This window comes from Pleurodeles waltl, chromosome 7 (assembly GCF_031143425.1).
Source record: "Pleurodeles waltl isolate 20211129_DDA chromosome 7, aPleWal1.hap1.20221129, whole genome shotgun sequence".
NCBI classification, from domain to species: domain Eukaryota; kingdom Metazoa; phylum Chordata; class Amphibia; order Caudata; family Salamandridae; genus Pleurodeles; species Pleurodeles waltl.
The window spans coordinates 1,058,184,697-1,058,210,558 of NC_090446.1; the positions used below are offsets into that span (position 1 = coordinate 1,058,184,697).

General features: G+C 45.5%; 1 protein-coding gene across 4 annotated transcripts in view; it reads right to left on the reverse strand.

The window, feature by feature from the left end:
- RHOT1 (ras homolog family member T1) overlaps nucleotides 1-25,862 on the reverse strand; it is a 394,200-nt gene that overhangs the window by 241,081 nt on the left and 127,257 nt on the right. For all 4 annotated transcript variants that reach the window (XM_069199969.1, XM_069199971.1, XM_069199970.1 and 1 more), the window contains exon 8: nucleotides 7,856-7,957. In XM_069199969.1, the coding sequence (XP_069056070.1) occupies nucleotides 7,856-7,957 (102 nt within the window). The remainder of the gene's footprint in view (nucleotides 1-7,855; nucleotides 7,958-25,862) is intronic.

Genomic DNA, 25,862 nt, shown 5'->3' on the forward strand with positions numbered 1-25,862 from the left:
ATTGTGGCTTGAATCCTCCTCTGAATTGTTGTCTGCGAAAGGAGCCTCTAATGGGTGTTGTGTATAATGCTTCCATTGCTTTGGCAGTGTCTGAGTCTTTCCTCAGTTTTTCTATGGCCGTATCGACTTCAGGGCCAAACAATTGCTTTTTATTAAAAGGTATGTTGAGCATTGCCGATTTCTGGTTTAAAACCAGAAGAACTTAGCCATGCATGTCTATGTATAGTAATGGCAGTATTGACACTTCTAACTGCTGTATCTGCAGCATCCAGGGCAGACCGTATTTGATTATTGCTTATGGCCTGACCCTCTTCCACAATTTGCTGTGCCCTTTTTTGGTGTTCCTTTGGGAGGTGCTATAGGAGTTCCTGCATCTCGTCCCAGTGGGCTCTATCTTACCTTGCTAGCAAGGCTTGCGAATTGGCAATTCACCATTGGTTGGTAGCTGGTGTGGCTACCCTCTTGCTTGCAGCATCGAATTTCCTACTCTCCTTATCAGGGGGAGGAGCATCCCCTGATGACTGGCTATTAGCCCTTTTTCTAGCTGCACTTACTACCACGAAGTCTGGAGGAACTTGGTGTGCAATATAATCAGGGTGTGTAGGCGCAGGTTTATACTTTTTATCAATGTGTGGAGTTATTACTCAAGCTTTGATTGGCTCACTAAATATTTGATCTGCATGTTTAACCATGTCAGGCAGCATAGGAAGGAACTGATATCTTGAGTGGGTGGAGGATAGTGTGTTAAACAGAAAATCCTCTTCTAGGGGCTCAGTGTGCATAAGCACCCCATGGTATGCTGCTGCCCTGGAAACAACCTGCCTGTATGCAGTAGTGTCCTCTGGTGGAGAAGGTTTAGAAGGGTATAAATCAGGAACATTGGCAGGAATAGGATTTGGGTTGTATAGATTCCAAGGATCAACTGTATCACTATGTGAATATTGCGAATAATTTGGTGAAGGTAAAGGTGGTGGGCTAGTGGGTGGAGGCGAAAAAGAAAGTTGTGGTGAATGAGGGGGAGAAGTATATGTCGGTACTGGCTTCTCCGTCTGTTTATAAATGTTTGCTGGTGGTTGAGCAGTGTCTAATTGTTCTTGAAAGGCCAGCTTCCGTTTGGTTTGTAGAGGAGGTGCAGTAACTATTCTGCCAGTCTCTTTATGGATGTGGAACCTTGATTGTCTTTCATCCATAACCTCAAGGATAGGCTGAATCTCAGTGTCCTATTCAGAAGTTCTATAAGATTGTTCATGCAGTGATTTTGAGCTCTGTTTAAGACGGCTTAAAGTCCTTGCTCTTCTGAATAAGAAGATTTTTTTGGGCTCCGAAGATGGTAGCTGAAAATGCAGCTGGTTGTTTCGGCTCCGAAGTAGGGCGTCAAGGCTTGGCTTCCAAGGAGGGAGGACGCTTGCTCGAGTCCGAAGTAGAACTCTTAATGGATTTACTTGACTCCGATACCGACTGAGGAGTGGCCTTTTTCTACGCCGAACCCAAAGGTCGGTCTGCAAGAGTCTTTTTTCAGGTCAAACCATGGCTCTCTGGCAGTGGTGTACCCAAGGCCTTTGATGATTTTTTAAAAGTGGGCATAGGGGCAGACATACTCTTGTGCTGTCCAGCAGTGATAGGCCTATCTTCTTCCGATTCTTGTTCGGAGTCAGTGTCTCTGATGGAGACCGCTGTCTGGACCTGTTCTACCTCCATGATGTCGAGATGTTCCGTACTCTTTGACGCCATTTCCAATCTTCTGGCTCTCTGATCACGCAGGGTCTTCTTGGATTGGAACAATCGGCAGGACTCACAATCTTCTTCTTTGTGATCGGGAGAAAGACAAAGATTACAAACAAGGTGTTGATCTGTGTAGGGAAATTTTGCATGGCATCGAGGGCAAAATCAAAATGGAGTCCGATCCATCAGGCTTCAACGCGGTAGGCCCGAACAGGCCTGAGTCGGTGCACGCGCCCAGAAGGGTGCAATCTAGTTTCCGATGGTACTATTGGTTGGAGGCTAGGTGGAAATGTGATCGAAACAATACCGACGATTAAGGGAGTTTTCTAAAGTTTCTGATTCGAAATCTGCGAGAGGAAACAAGTCCGAACCCAATAGCGGAAAGAAAACAATCTAACAATGGAGTCGACGACCATGCGCAGTATGACCGAGAGGAGGAGTCACTCGATCCCGTGACTCCAAAAAGACTTCTTTGAAGAAAAACAACTTGTAACACCTCGAGCCCAACACTAGATGGAGGAATAATGCATAGCATGTATATCTGCAGCTACACATGCCATTGCATGCATATGTATATATATATATATATATATATATATATATATATATATATATATATATATATATATATATATAGTTTAAAAAGTGCTCCAGGTTCCACGCACGTGTGCAGGAATACTCAGTGCGCAATGACTTTTGATGAGGATTCCCTGAAAGAGAACTAGACAGATTTCCCAGAGGAACACGTGGATTCACAAACATTGACGGTATTGCTGGACTCAGGATAGGGGCTTAATAGCCCGGATTTATAAAGCTTTAGGTGCTTACCGGCATACTGACACGACTGGGGTGAGGAGTAGGTCGACCGCGAACTTGCCCAATTGTCCACAGACAGTGAGTGGAGGGTGGCTTGGCCCAGGTCAGGAATGCAGCCAGTAATGCCCGCTTTGAGCTCACAGAGTTTTATTATTAGCATCGGACCTACCTTTCACCACAACGACTGCACAGAATTTATGCCTCTCTTTAGGAGACATACGACAGACGCGGTGTGAGTCCGGCAGCTTTTCTACACATGGCGTAGGACTATCATACTTTAAAGAGGAATTGGGAGTGTGTGGTGCGAATGCACCTCAAGAGAGAACAAAAGATGGGTACTAGATTTGCACTGTTGAGGTTTCCCTGGCGAAAAGACACCTGGCTATACACTGGGTGCAGCATAGTTCTCTGGACATACATAAGTGGCTGGGTGACTTCAGAGAGTGGGCAGTGGCAGAAGAACGAAGGCTGACATTGGTGTGTAACAATAAGCAAGCGAAGAGAGACTTCAAAATCTTGGGGAAAAAGGTGGCTCACCTTGAGGATGATGCGCTGCTGGGGGTGAGATCACCACACGCCTGCTAAGATGCTGCCCTTAACGGTCCCTGGAGGGATGTGACAGAGATAGCAGGTCTCGGGGGAGATGGGGAGGTACCTACAGATATGGGGACAGCGGGGCTGCAGACTCCCTGAGGTACATTGTAGCTGTGGTTGCATTCCCCCTCCCCCCAACTGTGGATAGGATGAATGGTGTGAAGTGCCAGCCAGCAGTGTGCCACAGTAATGAGGGCCTGGCTGCTCCCCCCCACCCCCACCACCGGTAACTCCCTTCCACCCAAATTAACCATGTTATGAGATCTGGCACCGTATAACTGCAATTGAGCACCGTGATCTGCTGCTAGGTTTCAAATATGTTCTTTTATTTGTTATATTTAATGTCTGTTGTCCCTTGTTCGAACAATAGGTGATGTATAAAGGGATGAACAATGGGTAGTGGAAACAGGTGTCCCTACAACATGTGGTGAACTCAGGGTTCTGCTAGATGGTGGGACCAGTTAAGCCCCATGGGCATTATGTTTTGCAGAGCTAGGGGTATGGACCACCCTCGCTGGATGCTGACTTGCTGGAGCTAGCTCCTGCTTGGGGTGCAACACTGTGCCAAAATGGGACTTGGGTCTATTGTCTAGGTCGGCATAAGGACACTAAACCACCAGCAAAGGGGAGAGCAGTAAGCCTAGCCGATTTTCACAGTGGCAGCCTCTGAAGTGTCATGTTATGAAATGTAGGCCTTGTGGTCCATGTTTGTATTGATTGGGGATTTGGGCATGCATGCTATAAAGGTTTCCAGTCTCCTGCTTTACTGTACCTTTGTATATTCTGACCGACATGACTATAAAAAGAAATTTAAAAAACACAATTTAAACAACAAGAAGAAAGAAAGAAAGATACTGACAGTTGCAAAAATAGAGCACACTCATGAGCTTATGAGAGTCTGTGTGAGATGCTGTTTGTATTACTGTTGTCTTTCAAAAGGTTGTGTTCACCACAATATGTTCAGACTAGTAAAATAGCAGCAGCCAGATAAACAAAGGTCACTTCAAAAGGAATTTACAGCAGCACTGGCAGGAGACAGGAACAACTAAAGCTGGAATGTGCCCTGTATATCAAAAGGTTCCTGCAATCACATCAGGTTCTAAACAAACAGGCAACACTAAAGTAATTATGAAGTAAAACCAAAAACACTGGCACTGAATGAAACTACCATATGTGCAAATGTGCTCACTGTGAGAGAGCAAAACGCAGTCACGCAGAGTGGAGTTAACCAGTGGCTTAAGTAGGCTGACCCAGTGCCCCATGCTGTAGTGGGAGGAAGCAAAATGTGAATGGCACAACAACATACCAATGGATGAAGAGAGGTGGCTGAAAGCCAATTTAAATACGTTATAAATACAATTTAAGGAAACTCAAAAGGTGTCAGCTGATCCCCGCCCTAACAACAGCATGGAATGTCAAGGGAATGAACTTCACAGAAATGTGATAACATTCACTCCATTTTGTTGAGTTGGAAACCTCAGGTTGCTTTTTGACAAGAAGACCACCTTGTATGAGAAGAAATCTCTAAACTAGAATGCTGATGGTGTGGGAAAGTACACAGCTTATCTGCCAGAATCAAGTGATCCCACTGAAGCAGAAAGCTCACAAATTGATGGTTAAGGTTGTTATATGTTATATAAATGCAGGTTGTATGGGAAGACGTTACTGGCTACGGATATCAGCTTGCCTTCAGACTGGATACACATAGTCAAGATTATATGGGGTGATTTTAATTGTGTATATGACACATTGCTAGATAGTTCAGTGCCACCTCTTCCCCAGTCTCCTGCAATACATACTGCCATAGGGTTACCAACAATGGTTGGCTCACTGGGAACTGGGGGGACGCATGACACGACAACAACATTCAGTCCACTCTGTTGTACACAACATGCACTTGTGTTTGGACAGATTTGTATGTACTGCAGAGTTATATGCATGTATTACTTGCATTACATACTACCCTAAAACATTCGCTGATCATAGCCACCTACAGGTGGTTCTGACCTCGAGTAAGACCAACACCCATCCCAAAACTGCACCTATAGGTAATTTTGCAAAATGCTGTGTTTCGCCATGCACTACTTGCCCACACATCTACTTCTTCCGTGAAAATGACTGAACAGAATCTATTCCCTTAATAAAGTATGAAACCTTTAAAGTGGTCACTAGGGGCGTGTGTATGCAAACTAGGGTGGGGGTTCGATGAACACTAACTTGAGAAACCCTACAATTAGACACCACTGTCCGCGTCCTGGAGGAAAGACTCACAATGCACTTCGAGTGCAGGAGCTTTGCTCACTAAAATGTAAATACTATATTGAACTTGCAATTCTAATAACAAAGATGAAAAATCTGGTTGTATGATGGAACGACACATGCTGTGACCACGCATGCCTTAACAACGTAGTCGGAACAACGACCGCGTTGTTTCCACACATGCTTTTACAACACATGCCTTTACAACGTCTTTTCGCTGTAAAAGCATGTCTAGTAAAGGCATGTGTGTAAACGGCATGCAAAACGGCATGCGTGGTTCTACCATACCACCCTCCCACCCGACCTGAGGCCCAAAACTACCCCCACACCTAAAACCTAAACTACCCCGACCCCCCACCCAAAAAAATGTTTTTAAAATCTACCCCAATGCCCCCACCCTGACCCCTATAAAATAAAGTACCCCGACCCCTCAATCTGCACTAAATTAAAAAAAAAAAATACCCTGAACCCCCACCCCATAAAAGTAAACTACCCTGACACCCCCCCCATCAGGCCTGAGCCTTATTTAAAAAAAAAAATTAAAAAAAAAACTATAACGACTCCCCAACCACTAAAACTAAACTACCCCGACCCCCCCCACCCACCCTGAGCCCAAAAACTATCAGACTCCAATCCCTAAAAACTAAACTACCACAACATCCCTCACCCGCCTTGAGCCCTAAAACCTTGCCCCTAATAAGTAAACTACCCAGAGCCCCTTCACCCACCCTAAGCCCTGAAAAGAATAAACTATCCCGACCCCCCTACCCATAGGAACTAAACTTCACCGAACTCCCCCACCCACACTGAGCTGTAAAAAAAAAAAAAAAATTATATATATATATATATATATATATATATATATATATATATATATATACCCCACCCCCCACCCCTAAAAACTAAAGCTAAAGTACCCAGACTCCCGTCGTAAAAAAATATATATATATACACCAACTCCCCCACCCTTAAACATTTTTTTACCCAAACCTCCCCACCCCGTCCCTTAAAAAAAAAAAAAAAAAAAGAAAATACCCCCCCACCCACCCCAATCTCTTAATCCACACCCACCCCCACCCCCACCCCGGCCCCATCCCCGATTACCTCCCTTTGCCACTCTCGCCCCTAATTAAACCCTTTAAAAAAATACCAAAACCTCCCGTTCCCTTAAAAAAAAAAAAAAGGGAAAAAAACATGTGTCCGTCCCCAACCCATCACCCACCCAAATCCCTTAATCCACCCCCACCTCTGCCCCACTCTCCTCACTGCCTCATCTCCCGATCAATGCATGGCTGTTTCTGTGCCTTAACCACGTAATTCAGCACACGCGTGGTTAAGGCACAGAAACAGCCATGCATTGTTTAGGCAAGCACGGTTACTCCTGCATGGGAAACTTCTGCGTTGTTTACAACGTGTGGTTGAGGACGTTTCTTGAAAAAACGAGCATCTGTTAGCTAGCCTCATCAAACCTACAACCTCACACACCATTCCCTTATTAATAACTACACCTTCCAAAATAGAGGTATATACACAATTCCAAATAAACAATGCCTTCTCTGAATATCACAGGAACTTAAATAAAATGTCTGTGGACCCAACTCCTGACAAAATAGGTGAATTTCTTGAAGCAACCCTGCTCCCTCAACTCTCAAATCAGGCTAAAGAATCAACAGACCTACCAATTACACTGTAGGAAATGAAGGGGCGCTATGTGATTTACCACGAGAAAAATCTCCAGGCTCAGATGGTGCTCCGTCTGCGTTTTATATGTTGTTTTCTTCTGAGCTCCTAGATTAGCGAAAGACTGAGGATTCCCAGGCAGCAGGTTCCCTTGCCCCCTCTGCTAAGGAGGCATTAATTACTGCCATATTGAAACTGTACAAAGATTCCCAGAGCATGGCTTCTTACAGACCAGAATCGATTTTTAATTCTGGTTATAAAACTTTAGCCAAAATCCTGGCCTGTTGGCTCCTCTTGAGCTCCCCCAGCTGACTCGTCCTGATCAGACATTTTGTTATAGACCGGTTTGGGACGGATTGGGGATAGCCTAACTCTACATGCAGCTGTCAATGGTAAACTGCATCACAAGATCGACCTTCCATGTCAGAGTAGTAGTTTATCCACAACCTTACATCTACCTGCCTTCTGTTACAGAGAAGATTTTGCAGCTTAGTCTACACTAAGGAAGTGCTTCAAATTACAACACCTTTTGGAAATCAACCCAGAGATCCCATTTATTCAAAATGCTACACAGTGTTAATACCTGAACACTTCTGATGAATTCCTTCAAACAAGGAAGATTTAAGAGCCAAATTATTTAAATAGAATTCAAATAATTCTTATCTGGCAGCAGGCAGTGCAAAAAAAGAATCACAACAGAATGAGGGAAACCGCGCTTTGCGATTACATTTTATAGAGAAATCTCTGCGAAATAATGACAAATATAGATTTGACTATCACCTACCTCTTTTTCCTCTGGACAGTAAAGCGGGCCAGTGGGATGTAGTACAGCTTTCTGTGCATAATAGAACAGTTCTGATATGTTCTTCAGATTTTTGGCTGAACACTGACAAAAAATGGTAACAGTATTCTCTTATTATTATAAATGCTAATACAGTAAAGCTAACAATGTCTCTAGATTGATGAACCAGATGTGCTGGGCAAACAGTACATTGCGCATTTATACTGAAGAAATTAAAACACATTTACAAAAGTATAACACAAAACATAAATGTATTGATGGAATATATCACTTCAATGCAGGGGATGTGGATTGGCTGTGACATAAAATAGATGACATAGGTAACAGTCATTGTGACCCATCTGAAGACATTTAATGATCTCTTACTGTATTAATATCAGAATGGTTGAATGACATATACTGTGGAATTCAAATGTGTATAACTGATAGAAAAACAGTGTTTTGTTTACTATAACCCCAAAGCACCCATGGGTGAAAGAAGGGAGAGAACACACACCATAATTACTCAAAGATGTCAACCCAGAGAGGAAACAGGAGTATTGCGGTCTCTATTAAGCTATGACACCCTGCCTCAAAGAGGAGACATTTCTATATACCACAAGATACAGAGGCAATACATGCAATTTCAATGCATTAAAAAAAATAAATTAAAAAAATAAAAAAAAACAACCAACTGTGTACTTTATCTGCTCTAATATAATGGTAATTGAGGGTAGGAGACATTTACTGCAAGTAGCTTTCTCTGAAGCTTTCACCAACTAGAGCCTAAGAAGTGATCATCCTTCTGACAGTAAGTTGATGACTCCTGTTCAACTGCGAGAAAGAGATTTTCCATCCAAACGGGAGGCCAGGCAGCTGATGTCCGCTCCTGACTGAAGTCCTGGAAAATTTCCCCTTGCTGCTGCCCAGGGACACCGTTTAGAGCCCAAATACTGGCTCAGTGTGGGAACCGAACAAGAGTTTGGAGAGTGGCCAAATCTCCAAATCTCACTCGTTCCCAGACTGGATAGAGAGGTAAACACAAAATATATGCTCTCTTATCAGCTAGGGTTTGGTGTGAATTCAATACGAAAAACACAGCTTGGTCAACCATGTGGAAAAACACAGCTCATCTGCAATGTCTCAACTGCAATGTCTAACTCCACGTCAAAGCCAATAGGCAGCTAACCTAAATACCAAATGTAATGTCTAATGCCATGTTAAAGCTAATAGGCAGCTAAACTGAATACAACATGTAATGTGCTACTGGTGAACATTGAGCAACTAATATGCGCAGTGGTGAAACACAAAGTCATTGGTCACACACAATTAATGGCATAACACCAGGTAAAACTTCCTACCACATGAACTGCCAAAAGGGCAACATAAAATACACTGACAGTAAAGTAAACCAACACTGAAGAAAGATCAGGGGAAGCTAGTGCCTTCTATGAAATAGGGTGGGAAAAAAAACACAGGCCCCGTCCTATGCACTGGTGCTGGAACAGTTTGTAGGGTGGGGACGCTGGACAGAGAACAATCCCTGTACTATTCAGTGACCGATTTCAGCAAACAATTCAAAGCCTCTGAAGGAATACTTGGGGTGCTCTGCTTTTGGTACTTGATAAGCCAGGATAACATTCAGGCTCGCTCACCTCTGGATACAGCGTACATCCCTTGATAGGTGGCAGGCACGCTGATCCAGATTTGGATATGGTTCATTCGCACTCATTTTTAGATGCCATCCAGGCACACAAAGGGCTTGATCATTATCATGCTCTGCTCTTGATTACACCTGGGTACCCTCCCCTTTGGATTATACCCAGATTCACCCAATTCTACATAAATCCCAGGGACAGCAAACTCTTGACAATGGCCAAACTCATTAATCTCTGGGTAAGCACAGATTAACTAAACTCAAAACTGCATTTATGAATGTGTAGGAGCAAAGTACAGTCAGGCCAAAAATAGAATAAGTACATTACTTCCCTCAACACACTAAAGACATGATGAGTGATTCATTGGTTTCTATAAATAGAATCCGATGTATTTTATCATACATCGGACAAAATGGGGGGGGGGCTTAGGGACAGTGCTCAAGGAAGCTAGAAATTCCACAACACAGAGGACAATAAGAACAAGTTACTTACCTTCGGTAATGCCCTATCTGGTAATGACTCTACATAACTTAGAAGTAACCCTAGGCATCAGACTGGATGTGGAAATTCTTAAGCAGTACCCCAGGCGCGCTGTTTGGTGGTGTCGTTTGGCTCTAAGTCAGCGGCATTCATGTTGGAAATAACATGTGCGGTCCCTATATAGGTGCAACGCCAAGCGCTGACATCAGTTTCTTTTCGTGAAACCCACCCACCCTGGAAGTGCAGAGCCACAAAGAATGATGAGGATGATGAACTGCTGTGCATCACTACAGGTCTCAAAGAGTGACCCTATGTAGGAATCTGTTTGCAGAGCAGGGAGGATTGAAGGGTTACCAATAGTAAATAACGTATTCATCTGATAAGAGATCACCGGAACTTCAGATCCCACTGCAAAGCCCGAATATGAAATTGACTACAGGCTGGGGCCAGTGTGGCCGTTTCTGATAGATGGAGTCATGTCAGCCACCTAGCCACCCACTGTAGCTGCAAGCCAAATGATAGTGCTCAAAGTTGGGTACAGGACTATAAGTAACCATGGGATGGCTTTTCAAGCCAGTCTCAGAAGGACTGGGCCAAGAGAACATCCCCGGGGATCTGCCACATCAGCAGCAGGGAACAACTGGTGAAAAGAATTTGGCACCACCATGACGTCCACCACAAAGAGATAAAGACCAAGAAGCGTTAGGGACTAGATGCAAGTCCTCCAGAAAGGGCCTACAAGGAATCACTGGAAAACAGCACACCAGAGCTACAATTTGTACAACCAACACAAGTTGAGGGAACTTGTAGGACCAAGACAAGACCACTTCTAGGGGAAAGGGTTCTACCCTAAGGTTTCCAAATCTAGGAACAAACTGAAGAAGGCCAGAACCTGCCAGTACCACTTTAAAGTTATGTGATCCATACTGAAATGGCCTTCTCAATGGCCAAGGGCCTGAAGGCCGATATGAGGTACAGGCATTTCAACACAACAGACAACATGTGGAGAAACAAAAAATCACCTAAAAATGTTTCGATGGGTGAGGGTTTAATCAGAGGTTGACCATGTAGGCGTATCGGAGGGAGACCAGTAAGATACCAAAGATGCAAAGCATGACCTCCTTAAACACCTAAATTTGTTGTGATGTCCACGACTGTATCGGATTCAGCTGTGGAAATGGTTGATGGGCAGGGGACAGGGAGCGAGACTGCAGGGCACCTTGACATTCTCAGACTTCACTGAAGGAGAGTGGCACGGCTGGGTCAAGGCCTGCTTGGACTTCTGGTGTTTTCTTCAAGTTGGACTTACTAGAAAACCTGGAGTGCACTAAGGACCTTCTGTGGACCTGTCCCAAGAAAGCACAAGGGTCTGAATCCATGATTTCAAGTGGAAGCGGTCTTTCCTTGATTAACCACTAAGTTTGGCAATGTACAGCTTGGCTTCACGATCCTGGATCGCCTTCAGATTCATCAGGGCCACTTCCCGCACAACTTGGAGTCGTAGCCCGACCCTAGACACTGGAGGCATACCTCTTGGGCATCCGTCATAGATATTTGTTTGTGAAAATCTCTACCAGGTAAAGATAGAACAACTTGTCAACTGGCGAGGAAAAAGGAGCTAGCTTACTAACCTTGTTGGAAGGCATGGAAAGAAAGGAACTGACATCAGTATATGTGGCTCTGGCTTTACTTTCGAGACGTGACAGAGTCAATGCAGAGCTGCCCCCTTTAAATACAACTTTCCTAGAGACCATCACATACCTTATAGAAGAACTTTCAACTGTACCCGTGATACTAGGAGGAGACTGGATTGGGGTGGTAGACAAAAATGCTACACAGTCTACAGACATGGAGTGGCGCAGGCAGGAACCAGAACCTTTTGGTGCCCTTCTTAGAGGCAATGGGCTTTTCAGACATCTGGGGCTGGTTCAACCTAAAATAAAGGGGCTTCACTTTTAACTCTGTGGCACGCAACACTCTGTCCCGCCTGGACCTTCTTCCTCCCCAGGAGAGAGGAACAGAGTAATAGAGGCACACATCCTAACCCAAGGCCTGCCTCATCGCTACCCCCATCACAATTCACTTGTGGTCAGGCAGTCGCAGGAATAAAGCGGGACACCATTAGCATGGTCACTGCACAAAACTCATCTCCCACATAGACGAAACAATACTTACTTATTTCTCCCATAATCAACACTCAGTGGACTCCTCAGACACATTATGGGAGGCATTATAAGCAATCCTCCAGGGGAAGATTATTAGCTACTTCACAGGGAAAATGTGCAGGAAGTGGCAGTCAGTACATGACATAGAAGCACAAATAAACTCTCTGGAAACACATTTCGGTAGCAACCCATAACCACAGCACTCATAAGCAAGCATCATACACTACTTAACAAGGCCAGCACCGTGTGGTTAGCCTCACAAACACACCTCTATCAATGGGGAGACAAGGCCAGTAAACTACTACACCACTTCTGCTCCAGTATTACACACCACACCCGATTACATAGTCTTGATCCAACGGGCAAAATAAAAATAAAAAATAAAAATCACAAGGGACAGAGATATAGGCCACTACTTCACATGAATTTACACTGTCATTTATGCCTGTTGTGATGCTCTGTCAGAGACCCTAATCCACAATTTTGTTTAAGACCTAACGATCAGGTCCCACTCAGACATAGAACAACAAACTTTAAAGGGCGAGTTGGTAGTGGAGGAGCTGGTCCCCAACCTTGAGCCACCTACAATCGGGGAAAGCACCAGGCCTGAACAGGTTCCAGGTTGAATTCTTCCAGGCAGTCATGCACAGGATGGGTGAACGTCTCCAGGAGGTCCTGAAGGAAGCACTAAAAATGCTGAAATAATAGTGATCCCTAAACTTGGGAGACCTTTAACGACATGCTCCTCCTACTGCCCTATTTTGTTCCTGAATACACAGGTCAAAATCACTGCTAGGGCCCTAGCTGACCAACTGCTGTGGGTCATCCCCTCTGATTCAACCAGATCAAGCAGCCTTTATGCCAAAAAGAGCCACCCATCATAATATAAATCACTGCTGTGGCAGCTTGACGTAAGGGGCCAACAGCTATACTGCTGACCAACATAGAAACAGCCTTTGACTCTATGAGATGGACATGTATTCACTTTCCTTCAATGCCTTAATTTTTGGCCCAAATTCACTGCATGTTAAATTCCTCTACATTGACCTCATGGCATACGTCCGGATGGGGCGGAATGGATAAGTTACTTACCTGTAAATCCTAGTTCTCTTCCAGGGGTATCCTCATCAAAGTCATAAACATTGAATATTCCCGCCTTTGTGCGGGGACCCCGGAGCATATATCAAATATACACATATCATACATGTGTAAAAAATAATCATGCAGGCTATCATGTTAAAAACAGGCTAAAAATGCTTTATTTCTATGAAGTATTTTTTTTTTGTTTTGTTTTTTATATATTAAATACTACAATAGAGCATAAATATGTACCCAAGCTCCTAAAACTAGGCTTAGTGAAGTGAGCAGTAGCAAACTCTAGAGAAAAAATAGAAAAAACTGCATTGAAAAACACTGAAGCATTCTTAGCCAATAGGCTGCATGCAGGTTAACACAGGAGAACCATAAAAACTTTGGCACCATGCCTTTAAGACCCTGAGCACCTCCAGTATCCCACCATGCCTCAGGGGTGAAGGAAAGGTGACAGTTGGTTCACAGTTAGGTCAGTTCTTTTTACGGTGACAATTTGTATAACTGATTCAAAACACAGTCTGTCCTGCACTTCTAGGAGACGTGCGTCCGGGGAGGAGGGTGGGTTGTTTATGACTTTGATCAGGATACCCCTGGAAGAGAACTAGGATTTACAGGTAAGTAACTTATCCTTCTCTTCCAGGGGATCCTCATCAATAGTCATAAACATTGAATAGATTAGCAAGCCCATCCCTAAACCCAGCGGACTGTCCGATAGAAGTGCAGGAATAGATATGTCTTACGCAAATAGATTTCTTAGAGAGGCCTGCCCCACTTGGGCATCCGCTCTTGCATCTGAGTCTAAACAATAATGTCTTGTAAACGTATGGACAGACTTCCATGTAGCAGCCTTACAAATCTCAGATATCGGAACATTGTTAAGGAGAGCAGCAGTAGCCGCTTTACCCCTTGTGGAATGCGCTCTAGGCCGCGCTAGCAATTGTCTATTAGCTAGCTGGTAAGTATTAACAATGCAAGAAACTATCCATCTTGATATTGTTCGCTTAGAAGCTGCCTCTCCTGTCCTTAAATGACCATAGTTTACAAACAAGCGGTTAGAGTGTCTAATCGATTTTGTCTTGTCCAGATAAAATTTCAGCACTCTTTTCAAGTCTAATGAGTGCAATGCTTTCTCTGCCGGAGTCTCCGGATTGGGAAAGAACGTCGGTAAAGTTATGGTCTGATTAATATGGAATTCTGACACCACCTTCGGAAGGAAAGATGGGTGAGTTCGTAGAACCACTCTATTGTCATGAAAAACCGTGTACGGTTCTTTTGCAGACAAGGCCTGGATTTCACTGACCCTCCTCGCTGAAGTAATGGCCACTAGAAAAGCCGTCTTCCACGTAAGGTGTTGTAAAGAGGCCTTATGGATAGGCTCGAAAGGAGGGCCCATAAGTTTTGCCAGGACTATGTTCAGTTCCCATGGAGGAGAAGGCCTCCGAATTGGCGGAAAAACTTTCTTCAAACCTTCTAAGAAATCCTTGACTACAGGTTTTGTAAAGAAGGATTCCTGAGAAGGCGATTTGCGATAGGCAGTAATAGCAGACAAATGTACCTTAATAGATGATACCTGCAGACCGGACTTCGCTAGATGAAGCAAATAGGACAGTATGACATCCTCCTGCGCCCGTATGGGATTATGACCTTGCTGACAGCACCAGATGTAGAATCTCTTCCACTTAAAAGCGTAGGAACGCCGCGTGGAAGGTCGTTTGGACTCTTTCAAGATGCTCATGCACTCCTGCGAGAGTCCTAGGTGCCCATACTGCAGGAATTCAGGAGCCATGCTGTTAAGCTCAGAGAGGGTAGGTTGGGATGTAGAATCCTGCCCTCCATTCTGCTCAGAAGATCCGGTCTGCACGGCAGCCTCCTGTGAGGTTCTTCCGACAGGTTGAGGAGATCCGTGTACCAGAACTGTCGGGGCCATTGCGGCGCTATAAGAATCATTCTGGTCCTGGATCTGTAAAGTTTGCTGATCACTGCAGGAATGAGGGGAATCGTCGAAAAAGCGTAAAGAAATGTCCCTGACCAGTCGATCAACAGGGCATTCCCTCGAGATCCCGGACGGTAGAACCTGGATGCGAAGTCTGGGCATTTCTTGTTTACTTCGTCTGCGAAGAGGTCCAGTTGAGGCCGACCCCATTGCGCGAAGATGTATTCTGCGACTTCGCCGTGCAGGACCCAATCGTGAACGTCCTCCAGGTGTCTGCTTAGAAAGTCTGCTTCCACGTTCTGCTGACCTGGCAGGTGAACTGCTGTAATTGACATTCCTCTGGCCAGGAGCCAATGCCATATCGCTTGGGACTCTCGCGATAGGGGTAGGGACCTCGTTCCCCCCTGTTTGTTCAAGTAATACATCGTGGTTGTATTGTCCGTCTGTATCAAGAGAGTTTTCCCCTGAATTAGCGGTATGAAAGACTTGAGAGCGAGATGGACCGCTCTGAGTTCTAGCAGATTGATGTGGTACTGCTTTTCCTTGTCTGACCACAGACCCTGTGCTTGAAAAGGACCCAGATGAGCCCCCCATCCCTGAAGAGATGCATCCGTTACTAGGGTGTCGGATGGAAGCACCTGGTGAAACGGAGCACCCACTGACAGGTGAGGTCTGTGCATCCACCATCTCAATGACTGAAGTGCTACCTCCGGTAGCCGCACCGTGTCCTCCCAGCGACCTGTTCTCTGGCTCCAGTTGGTCTCCAATGCCTCTTGGAGGGGTCTCATGTGGAGTCTGGCATTTGGGACAATAAAGATGCACGATGCCATAGAGCCCAGTAGTGATGTCACCTGACGTGCCGTAGGTGCGCTGGCTCTCAACAGGTCCTGGCACTTCTTGTTTATTGAGGATAGTCGTTCCTCCGAAGGATACACTTTTTGTAGTTCTGTGTTTATGATAGCTCCTAGGTAGTGAAGATTCTGCGTTGGAGTCAAGGTTGACTTCTGGTAATTGACCTGAAGACCTAGAGCTTCGCAAACTCCTAGTACAATGTCCCGATGGCTTCTCGCCTGCTCCGGAGAAGAAGCCTTTAGCAGCCAGGCGTCTAGGTATGGATATATGTATATCCTTTGTCTTCGGAGATGTGCCGCCACCACTGCCATACATTTCGAGAAAACTCTTGGGGCAGATTTCAGGCCAAAGGGTAGAACCCTGAACTGGTAATGCTGTAACGCTACTCGGAAGCGCAGGAATTTTCGATGTTTTGGAGCTATTGGGATGTGAAAATACGCATCCTGCAGGTCGATGGAGCACATCCAGTCTCCCTGATGCAGTTGAGGGAAAATCTGGTGAAGCGCTAGCATTCTGAACTTCTGCTTCCTTATGTATTTGTTCAGCAGCCGTAGATCCAGGATTGGCCTGAAAACGCCCTCTCGACCCTTCTTTGCCACTAGAAAGTAACGGGAGTAGACCCCCTGTCCTCTTCGTGCAGGTGGAACCTTTTCTATGGCATTCTTTCTTAGGAGGGCGAGAGCCTCCTTGCGTAGCAAGCTGAGATGAGATGGATTGTCTTTGGTTGGTGGCAAGCGTGGTGGAGGCTGTTTGAAAAGAAGAGAATAGCCATGTTCGACAATATTGAGCACCCATTTGTCTCTTGTGATAGAGTGCCACTCGTGAAGATAAGCTGTAATACTTCCCCCCACCGGAGTGGTGTACAGTGTTGAGGGAAGCGAGATTTCATTGCTTGGTGGGTGCTTTCGGAGTGGATTGTTGAGGTCTGCTTGACCCTCGCTCCCTTGTGTTTCTTCGTTGAAAAAGAGACCGTCCCTGTCGCTGCTGTGACCTTTGCGCCCAATGAGGGGTTTGAACCCTCTGCTGGAAAGGGCGCCTATCATACGGCCTGTACCTCCTCCTGAACTCTTTCTTTCTTTCGTGGCCCACCGCCTTCAAGGTATCCACCTCTGTCTTCATGCGGGCCATCTCTTCGTCTGCATGGGCACCGAATAGAGAGTTCCCGGCAAATGGGAGATTCAGGATGCGTTGTTGTGCTTCCTGTTTCAAGCCAGTGAGCCTCAGCCAGGAAGATCTCCTCGCACAGATACCATGTGCGTACCCATGAGCAGCCAAATCCGCCCCATCCGCTGCCGCGCTGATAACCTGGTTGGATACCAGGCATCCTTCTTGTAGTATCTCCTGGAAATCTTGCCTGTCTTCTCTGGGCAATTTTTCTGTAAATCTACTGAGGGAATCCCACAGAGAACGATCGTACCTGCCCAGGAGCGCAGACGCACTGGAGACCTTCATTGCTGAAGCCGCCATCCCGCATATCTTCCTCCCTAGAGAGTCTAGATGCCTGCTCTCTTTATCCGGGGGTACCGTGGATGAAGATGCCACCGAGTGGGTCTTACGGGCGGCAGCTATGATCACCGAGTCCGGTGGCGGATCCTTTCTAAGGAATAAAGGGTCTTGTTCTGGAGCCTTGTATTTCTTAAGAATCCTAGCCGGGGCAGACTTAAGCGATGCTGGGGCCAGAAAAGTGTCCATGGTTGGCTGCAGCAAGCCAGGCACTAGAGGCAGCAACTTTTTCGACACTGATCTCTGTTGTAGAGTCTCAAAGATGATCGATGAGGAGGTAGATGGTTCTGGAACCTCTATGTTGAGTTTCTGCGCTCCTCTTAGCAACACCTCGTTGAATGTGGTAATATCATCCACCGGTGAGACTCTAGCAGGTGGTGAATCTGTAAGGGTGGGTGAGTAACGCCCAACAGAAGAACCTGATGAAGACCAAGAGGGTGATCTTCTCCTTGACCGCGACCTGGATCTTCGTTGAGAGCGAGATCTGCTGCGAGACTCTGTAGCAGAACGTCTAGGCCTCGCGGTCGGTTGGCGAGGAGCTGAACGAGCCCGTTCTGCCCTGGCTGTCGGTGATGGCGTTCTTGGCAGGGAGGCAGTAGGTGAATACATTCGCGAATACTGCAAATCTGGGGAGGCCGCTGGTCTGTTGAGGCTCTCCAGCCATCTCGGAGATAGATTGATGGGCGAGACATGCCCAGATGATGCCGCTCTTGACCGAGAAGAGTCGCTCGGTATGGAGACCACTGGAGATGGCGCCTTGTCTGGCGTGGGGCGATGTTCTGCTCCCTGTGGGACAGGTAAAACCTGCGTCGACGTCGATGGCTGTTTCGACGTCGAAGGGCGCCCAGCCGGTTGGTCCTGCCTCGACGTTGAGTGCCTTGACGTCGAACGACGCTCCTTGGACCTCGACCTGCTCGCTGTCGTGTGCCTCGACGTGGAACGATGGGAGGTCGACGGCGGATGTTTCTCGTGCCGTCGTGGTGATCTCGACGTCGTGTGTGACGTCGGGGGGCGCACAGCCTTTGGCGGCGACCGGGCACGCCGGCGATGGCTCGACGTCGATCGGCGGGTTGCCGTCGACGGAGACCTGCCCCTGCTCTGATGTTCCCTCGACGCCGTTCCCTTCGACGTCGGGTGTGTCGCCGTCGACGGCGATCTATGCCGGTGAGACGGTGGTAGCGACGACGTCGACGGTGAACAAACAGGCACTTTCCTACCTGTCGACGTCGACCGGGCCATTCTCTCCTGAGAATGGCCTTCTGGCTGTCTGGGAAGTGAGGAAGACGATGTTCTTTTCCTCTTCTGAAGCCCATGAAGCCGGATCTTCTCTCTGTCTTTCAGAGTCCTCCTAGACATGTTCTTGCAGTACTTACAAGTGTCAGGGCAGTGACTCTGAGGCAGGCACACTATGCACAGAGAGTGGGGATCTGACTGGGCCTTCTTCTTCCCACAAGCAGGGCATTTGACGAAAAGAGAAGGCATTTTTCTGTTAGAAAAAACCTTCCTAGCTCAGACAAAGATATTATTTGTCAAGTGAAAAGTGAAAAAACGCTTTTTGAAAGAATTTTTCTGAGAAAAACTCAGAAAAACTGAGAGCTCAATGCTCCAGGATCCTCTCAGAAGAAGCCGGAAAAAAGAACTGACCTAACTGTGAACCAACTGTCACCTTTCCTTCACCCCTGAGGCATGGTGGGATACTGGAGGTGCTCAGGGTCTTAAAGGCACGGTGCCAAAGTTTTTATGGTTCTCCTGTGTTAACCTGCATGCAAGCCTATTGGCTAAGAATGCTTCAGTGTTTGTCAATGCAGTTTTTTCTATTTTTTCTCTAGAGTTTGCTACTGCTCACTTCACTAAGCCTAGTTTTAGGAGCTTGGGTACATATTTATGCTCTATTGTAGTATTTAATATATAAAAAAAATATATTAAAAAAAAAAACTTCATAGAAATAAAGCATTTTTAGCCTGTTTTTAACATGATAGCCTGCATGATTATTTTTTACACATGTATGATATGTGTATATTTGATATATGCTCCGGGGTCCCCGCACAAGGGCGGGAATATTCAATGTTTATGACTATTGATGAGGATCCCCTGGAAGAGAACCTCCTTTCTGTTCCGCATAGATAGAACAAGGGATGCAAAAAAGTTGCCCGCTATTTCCACTACTATTTGCCATCACGATAGAACGAGTAGTGGAACAGATCTGAATTTATGCACAGATAAGAGGGTCCAAACGGGGATTATGGCTTTCAGACAGAGTAGCCCTGTATGCAGATGATGCAATCATTTTCCTCACTGACACTGATCAGGCCCCTACGTCTTCCAGATCCTTCTCATCTTTGGGGGAGCGTGTAGGCTGTTCATTAATCAAAAGAAATCATCTATCTTCCCTATACCCTCATCCCCACAAAGCTTACGATGGGCCTCAGACATATCAATAGTTTCACACTGATTTAAAAATCCGGGAGTCTATGTGACTCTAAATACCGCAATGGCATGGTCCAAGAATGTCCAACCAGTGCTGGGTAGACTGAAGACCGATATCAAAACATGGCCCTCACTCCCTCTGTCCCTCATAGGCTGTTTGGCTATTTTTATCACAGTCACGTTTCCCCCATTTTTGTACCAGCTGCAAAACTATCCAAACCTACTGCTAACATTACAGTCTATAGTCTATGCAATCGCGCTCAGTAAGTGCTTCAAATCCACATACGAGCTAGGCACCGCAGCTGCAGACATTGAGTGCTACTGTAAGGCCTCTCAACTAGTGTTTATTAATGAATGGGGCTGACAATAAAAATGACCCGGCTTATGCTTCTGAGAAATGGGCACTTCATGGGACCACAATCCAATATCTACTATATGACGAGAAACTGACACTCTCACTGCCCCCAGCAACACAGTGGTGACCCAAACATGCAAAACAACTTTGAGAGCTATAGGCTGGGCTAAAAAAAAAAATTACGGGGCAGATGCCACTGTGGGCGGGCTTCAGCTTACATCACGTGGCAACACAAGAAGGCTTCCATAACTAGGACGTTATACGTATTTTCAAGCTGGTAGATCTTATGGAAGGGACAACATTTAAAACCTCTCAGACCCTAAAGATGGAACACAACTTACACCCCAGCCAATTCTATAATTTTCTACAACTATGGCATGCCTTGGCAGTCCGCATCATTGGGCTGGAATATGTCCCAGAATACAACCCCTTAGAAGCAAAGTTACTCTTGGGCAAACTGGGAGGACCACAAAATCATGAAGAGCTGTTGTTCACTAATACTCCATATGCCTGACACCTTTGAGATGCTGCGCAACCTGGGTGCTCTTGAAGATGTCAAGTGGGCAGAAGCAAGGGCGTCTCAGAGACACTCGGCGACCGCCATGAAGTTTCTTCTCATCCACTTAAAATAACTATATAGAACATAGTTCCAAACAAGTAGACTCAGACAGATGGGGATTATCACCTCCTCCCTCTGCTGCAAGACAGAGGATGGAGACTCCCTACACACTACATGGGGATGTACAAAACTACGCTCTTACTGGGAATTAATACTTTCCTCCCTGCGCCGAGTGATAAGGCACCCAATCTCTCATGATCCTAAACTGATTTCTCCTCCATATCTTCACCGACATTGATATAGATCACTACAGGTCAGGGTTGCTCTGACAAGGTGACTAAAAGATATTGCAAAACAGTGGAAAGCAGTTGATCCTCCATCTGCCATAGAATGGAAGAAAGGATTAGACTGGTGCACGAATAAGAAGCAACCAGAATATAAGGCCAGAGGCTGCCCCTAAAAGTGTACACAGATTTAGGGAGCATGGGCAGAGTACAGGACAATCATTCTCAGGCCACAGAATCCTTGTACAAGGACACTGGACATTGGAATCCGATCCTATGGAGGCTTGGTGCTGCCAATTACGTTCAGGATACAATGAACAAGTATGGTCTGACTTGTGGGCTGGGGTGAGAGTATGCTGTAGGGGAAACGAGAGATCCATTAACTTTTTTGGACTATGGATATGTTATATCTTATAGTCACGCTTGCAAAATCAAATAAAATGTGTTATGAACAAAAATGAACAAAGAACACCAAAGGTTCCTGGACCCAACTTTTCCCCAAATCTACAACCACTAATAGAAGTGAATCCCCAGGTGGTGAGCCTCTCATGTGCCTCAATAATACCATCTGAGAGAAAGGCAAATATTACTCTGTCATTCTATGCCTGTATGAGGTTTACTTATCAGAGATCCCTCAATTCCACATCTAATTGGAATGAGTCCAAATAGCCCTAGGCCCTTGCTTTTTGAAGTCTTCAAGTGTTGAAAAACCTCATAAAGGAGAGGCCTTGTGAAGTAACTTAAGAGTCTAAGATATTCTTCAGGCAAGCCGCTGGAGGGTGGAGGATATGGTGTCCCTAAGAAAACCCTAGAAATGGCTGTTAGAAGGGAGTTACAAAGCCCATGTTGGGCTACTCAGTAGTTTTCAGGTCTTCAGAATCCATCACCAACATTGCACTGACACTGTGGAATGAAAGTTCCACTATTGAGAGGAAGTCTGTTGGAAGGGTTACATGAAGCTCTTCAGCAGCCCTGTTTCTGCCCATAAAAATCAACATTAAGATCCACCCATACCCTCAAAAACATGGTCTAGAAAGACTCGGTGCATGTGATCTCGATGAACTTCTCACCTAACAACAACATAAAGGTCATCCAAAAATCTATTCCTGTAAGGCAGTTGGTACCTTCTTGAGAATGCACAGTACCTTTTGAGAAAAGAAAACCTTAAAATTGATCAATGGTGTATACATTTTGGTTCAAAGACAAAAATTTGAATATTCTGAATGGGGCGGGGAGGGAGTCCTGCCAACAATAAGTATTGTCAGCAATGCACATATTGGGCACATGGGAAGAAATAAGTTACTTACCTCTAACTCTACTTCTCCAGTATTGGAAACTTTCATAGAATCACATACTTGAATACTTCCCCGTCATCGAGATGGGAGTCTCCGGTGTAATATAAAAGATATGCTTAAATGTATACATGCATTAGGCCTTCAGCTTAGTAATGTATCACCGTCGTTTTGTTTTAAAAAATAGATAATATTTTTTTTTAAACAAAATCAAAATTCAACCAATCATCTTGCACCACTCTCTAGAAGCCTCCTTCCCTCAGATTTTCCGAGCGTAAGTGCTGCAATATTAAAGAAACATTGAGAAAAGAGAAGGTGAGCTCCGCAGGGGAGGTGGGTGGGCCGCATGTGAATCTATGAAAGTTTCCAATACTGAAGAACTACAGTTACAGGAAAGTAACTTATTACTTACTCCAGTATTGGAACATTCATAGATTCACATGCTTGAATAGGAATAGCAAGCAGTGACTAGCACATTTTCTGTATTTGCAAAAACAACATTATACCATAAATGAGACAGTATCAGCATTTAGATAAATTCATGTATGATATCTATTTTATACCAGCAAATTTATTATACAGAAAATGTGGTACTAAACGGTAGGAGTGGATGGCAGGAATAAAGAAATGGCTCAACTTCTAAGGACTGCTTGGCCTACAGCTGCATCTCGGAGCATTTCAGCATCTAAGCAATAGTGCCTCGTGAAAGTATGTGCTGTTTTCCCCGTTGCTCGGCAGATGTCTGGAAGGAATACGCCTCAGAATAAAGCACAAGAGGTGGAAACCGCTCAAGTGGGATGTGCACTTACTCTATTGTCCAAAGGTCGACCAGCCTTTTGATGACAAAAGGCTATTGTGTTCGAAATCCACTTGGAAATAGTCTGTTTAGTAACTGGATGCCCTCTTCTGGGTGCACTGAAGGCTATAAAGAGTTGGTTTGATTTCCTGATTGACTCTGTTCTGTTTAAGTAGAATTTAGGCATCTTTTCAAGTCAAGAGAATGGAGTGATCTTTCTGCTCCAGTTTGAGGTTGTGGGAAGAAGGACTTCAGTACTATTGGCTCACTAATATGAAAGTCCGAAGGTACTTTGGAAATAAATGTAGGATTTGTATGTAAGATAACTATCCCCTCTGAACTGCAGAAAAGGCTCTTAGATTGTAAATGCTTGTATTTCGCTGACTCTGCGAGCAGATGTTAGAGCTAGGAGGAGCGCTACTTTCCATGTAGGGTATCTGATGTCCACTTTATGGGTGGGCTCAAATGGTTCTTTCATCAGCTAGCCCAAGACTGTATTAAGCTGCCAAGCTGGAGGAGGGGCTTTAACTGGAGGAAAACACCGACAAAGACCCTTAAAAAATTGTTTTAGAAGCCTGTGAGACCAGAGGGATGGTTCACCAGATTTTCTTCTGTATCTAGGAATGGCTGCCAAGTAAACCTTGATGGACGCATGGGCATGGAGTGAGCGTGCTAGATTAAGTAGATAAGGTAAGATTTGTTACGGAGTGGAAGAAAGGGGGGTATGTTTTCGAAGACACCACAGGCAGAAGCGTTTCCACTTTAATTGGTATGTCTTACTTGCACTATCTGCACGCGCCTTAGCAAGGATGTCCTTACAGTCGTTAAGAATGTTTAAGTGGCCGAACTCACTGAATTCAGGAGCCACGCAGATAAATTGAGAGATTCAGGATCCAGGTGTCTCACCTGACCTTGGTTGATGGTTTGCAAATCCGGAATTGGTGTTATTCTCATGGGTGGACACGACGACAGCAGTAGTTGCTCCATGTACCAAGGTTGACACGGCCAGGCTGGAGCAATTAGGATTATTTGGCAGGGTTCAGATTTGATTTTGCTGATCACTCGTGAGAGGAGAGGAGAGGAATCGGAGGAAAAGAGTAAGGATAAATCCCTGACCATGCTATCAAAAAGGCATCTCCCCACGATTCCCGGTGGTGATGCCAACTTGCGTAAAATCGGCATTTTGTGTTCTGGGACGTCGGGAACAGGTCCAGACTTGGTTTTTCCCACTGGAGGAATATTCTGTCCTGCGTTTCCTGGTTCAATTCCCATACGTGGGGTGATGTGTTTAGCCTGCTCAGCGAATCTGCGGTGAGTTCTGCAGTCTTGTGAGATGTTCCGCTTTTATGTGCACTGAGTGTCAAATGCACCAGCTCCAAATGGTCTGTGCTTCTTTGGATAGTAGATGCGATGAGTCCCTCCTTGCTTGTTGATGTAGTGCATGGTGGTAGTATTGTCAGTTCGGACAAGTACTGAAGAGCCTTGAATTCGTGGAAGGAGGGCCTGTAATGCCAGATACACTGCTCTGTGTTCGAGGATGTTGATATGAAGAGTGGTGTGAGAGGGGGGCCACTTACTACTTACTTGAAGGTGCTGTAGACATGCACCCCATCCCACCACTGATGCGTCCATTGTTATAGTTAGAGGAGGGATCTGGGTTAAGAAGTATAGCCCTTTGGAAATGTTCTCAGATATTATCCACAAATTGAGAGAAGCTGTCAGACATGGGGTTATTTGTATTGTGTCTTCGAAGGAGCCTTGTGTCTGCTTCCATTGTTTGTCTAGCTCCTCCTGGAGTGGACGCATATGAAGGCGACAATGGGAAATAAGATTTATGCAAGATGACATCATTCCCAGCAAAGATTTGTAGCCTCGAACTGAAAGACACTTTTCTTTGTTGGATTGTTTTCACTAGCCTGACAAACTTGTGTTGTCTTTCCACTGTTGGATAAGCTTTGGTTTGGACTGTATCCAGTATGGCGCCCAGTAAGACTATGGCCCTCATTATGAACACGGCGGTAAACACCGTCGACCGCTGTGGCGACGGCGAACAGAAGACCGCCATTGGTGGTGAACAGAAACCCGCCACATAATGATGCAAAAATCAGAAACCAACAAAAATCTCCCTGCCACCAGTCACCGCCAGGACATTGTCGGACGGAAATGCTGGACCCCCCCCACCCTGCCACCTCCGAGCACACAAACACCCCACCCTCCAAATAATGAAGCACAAATCACTGCGGCGGTCAGTGGAAACCAAACGACCATTGGCGGTACAGACAGTCACGGGCGGCAAGGGGACCCAACAGTAAGAGATGCACACATTGGCAAGTTTGAAACCCACACACCTGACACACATCCACAACACTATAAAACACCCACAGACACACCCCACAATCCTTTGCAACAAAATTAGGCCAACTGATCCAGAGAACCCCGGAAGCAGATACCGAACGCCACAACACATGATACATACACCCATCCACACAACAGCACCCTCACCTGGATCCACACAACACCATTCACAACACACACCATGGCACCCCCCAAACACCCACACTTCACAGAAAGGGAGCTAAGGACCATGGTGGACGAGATACTGAAGGTGGAGCCA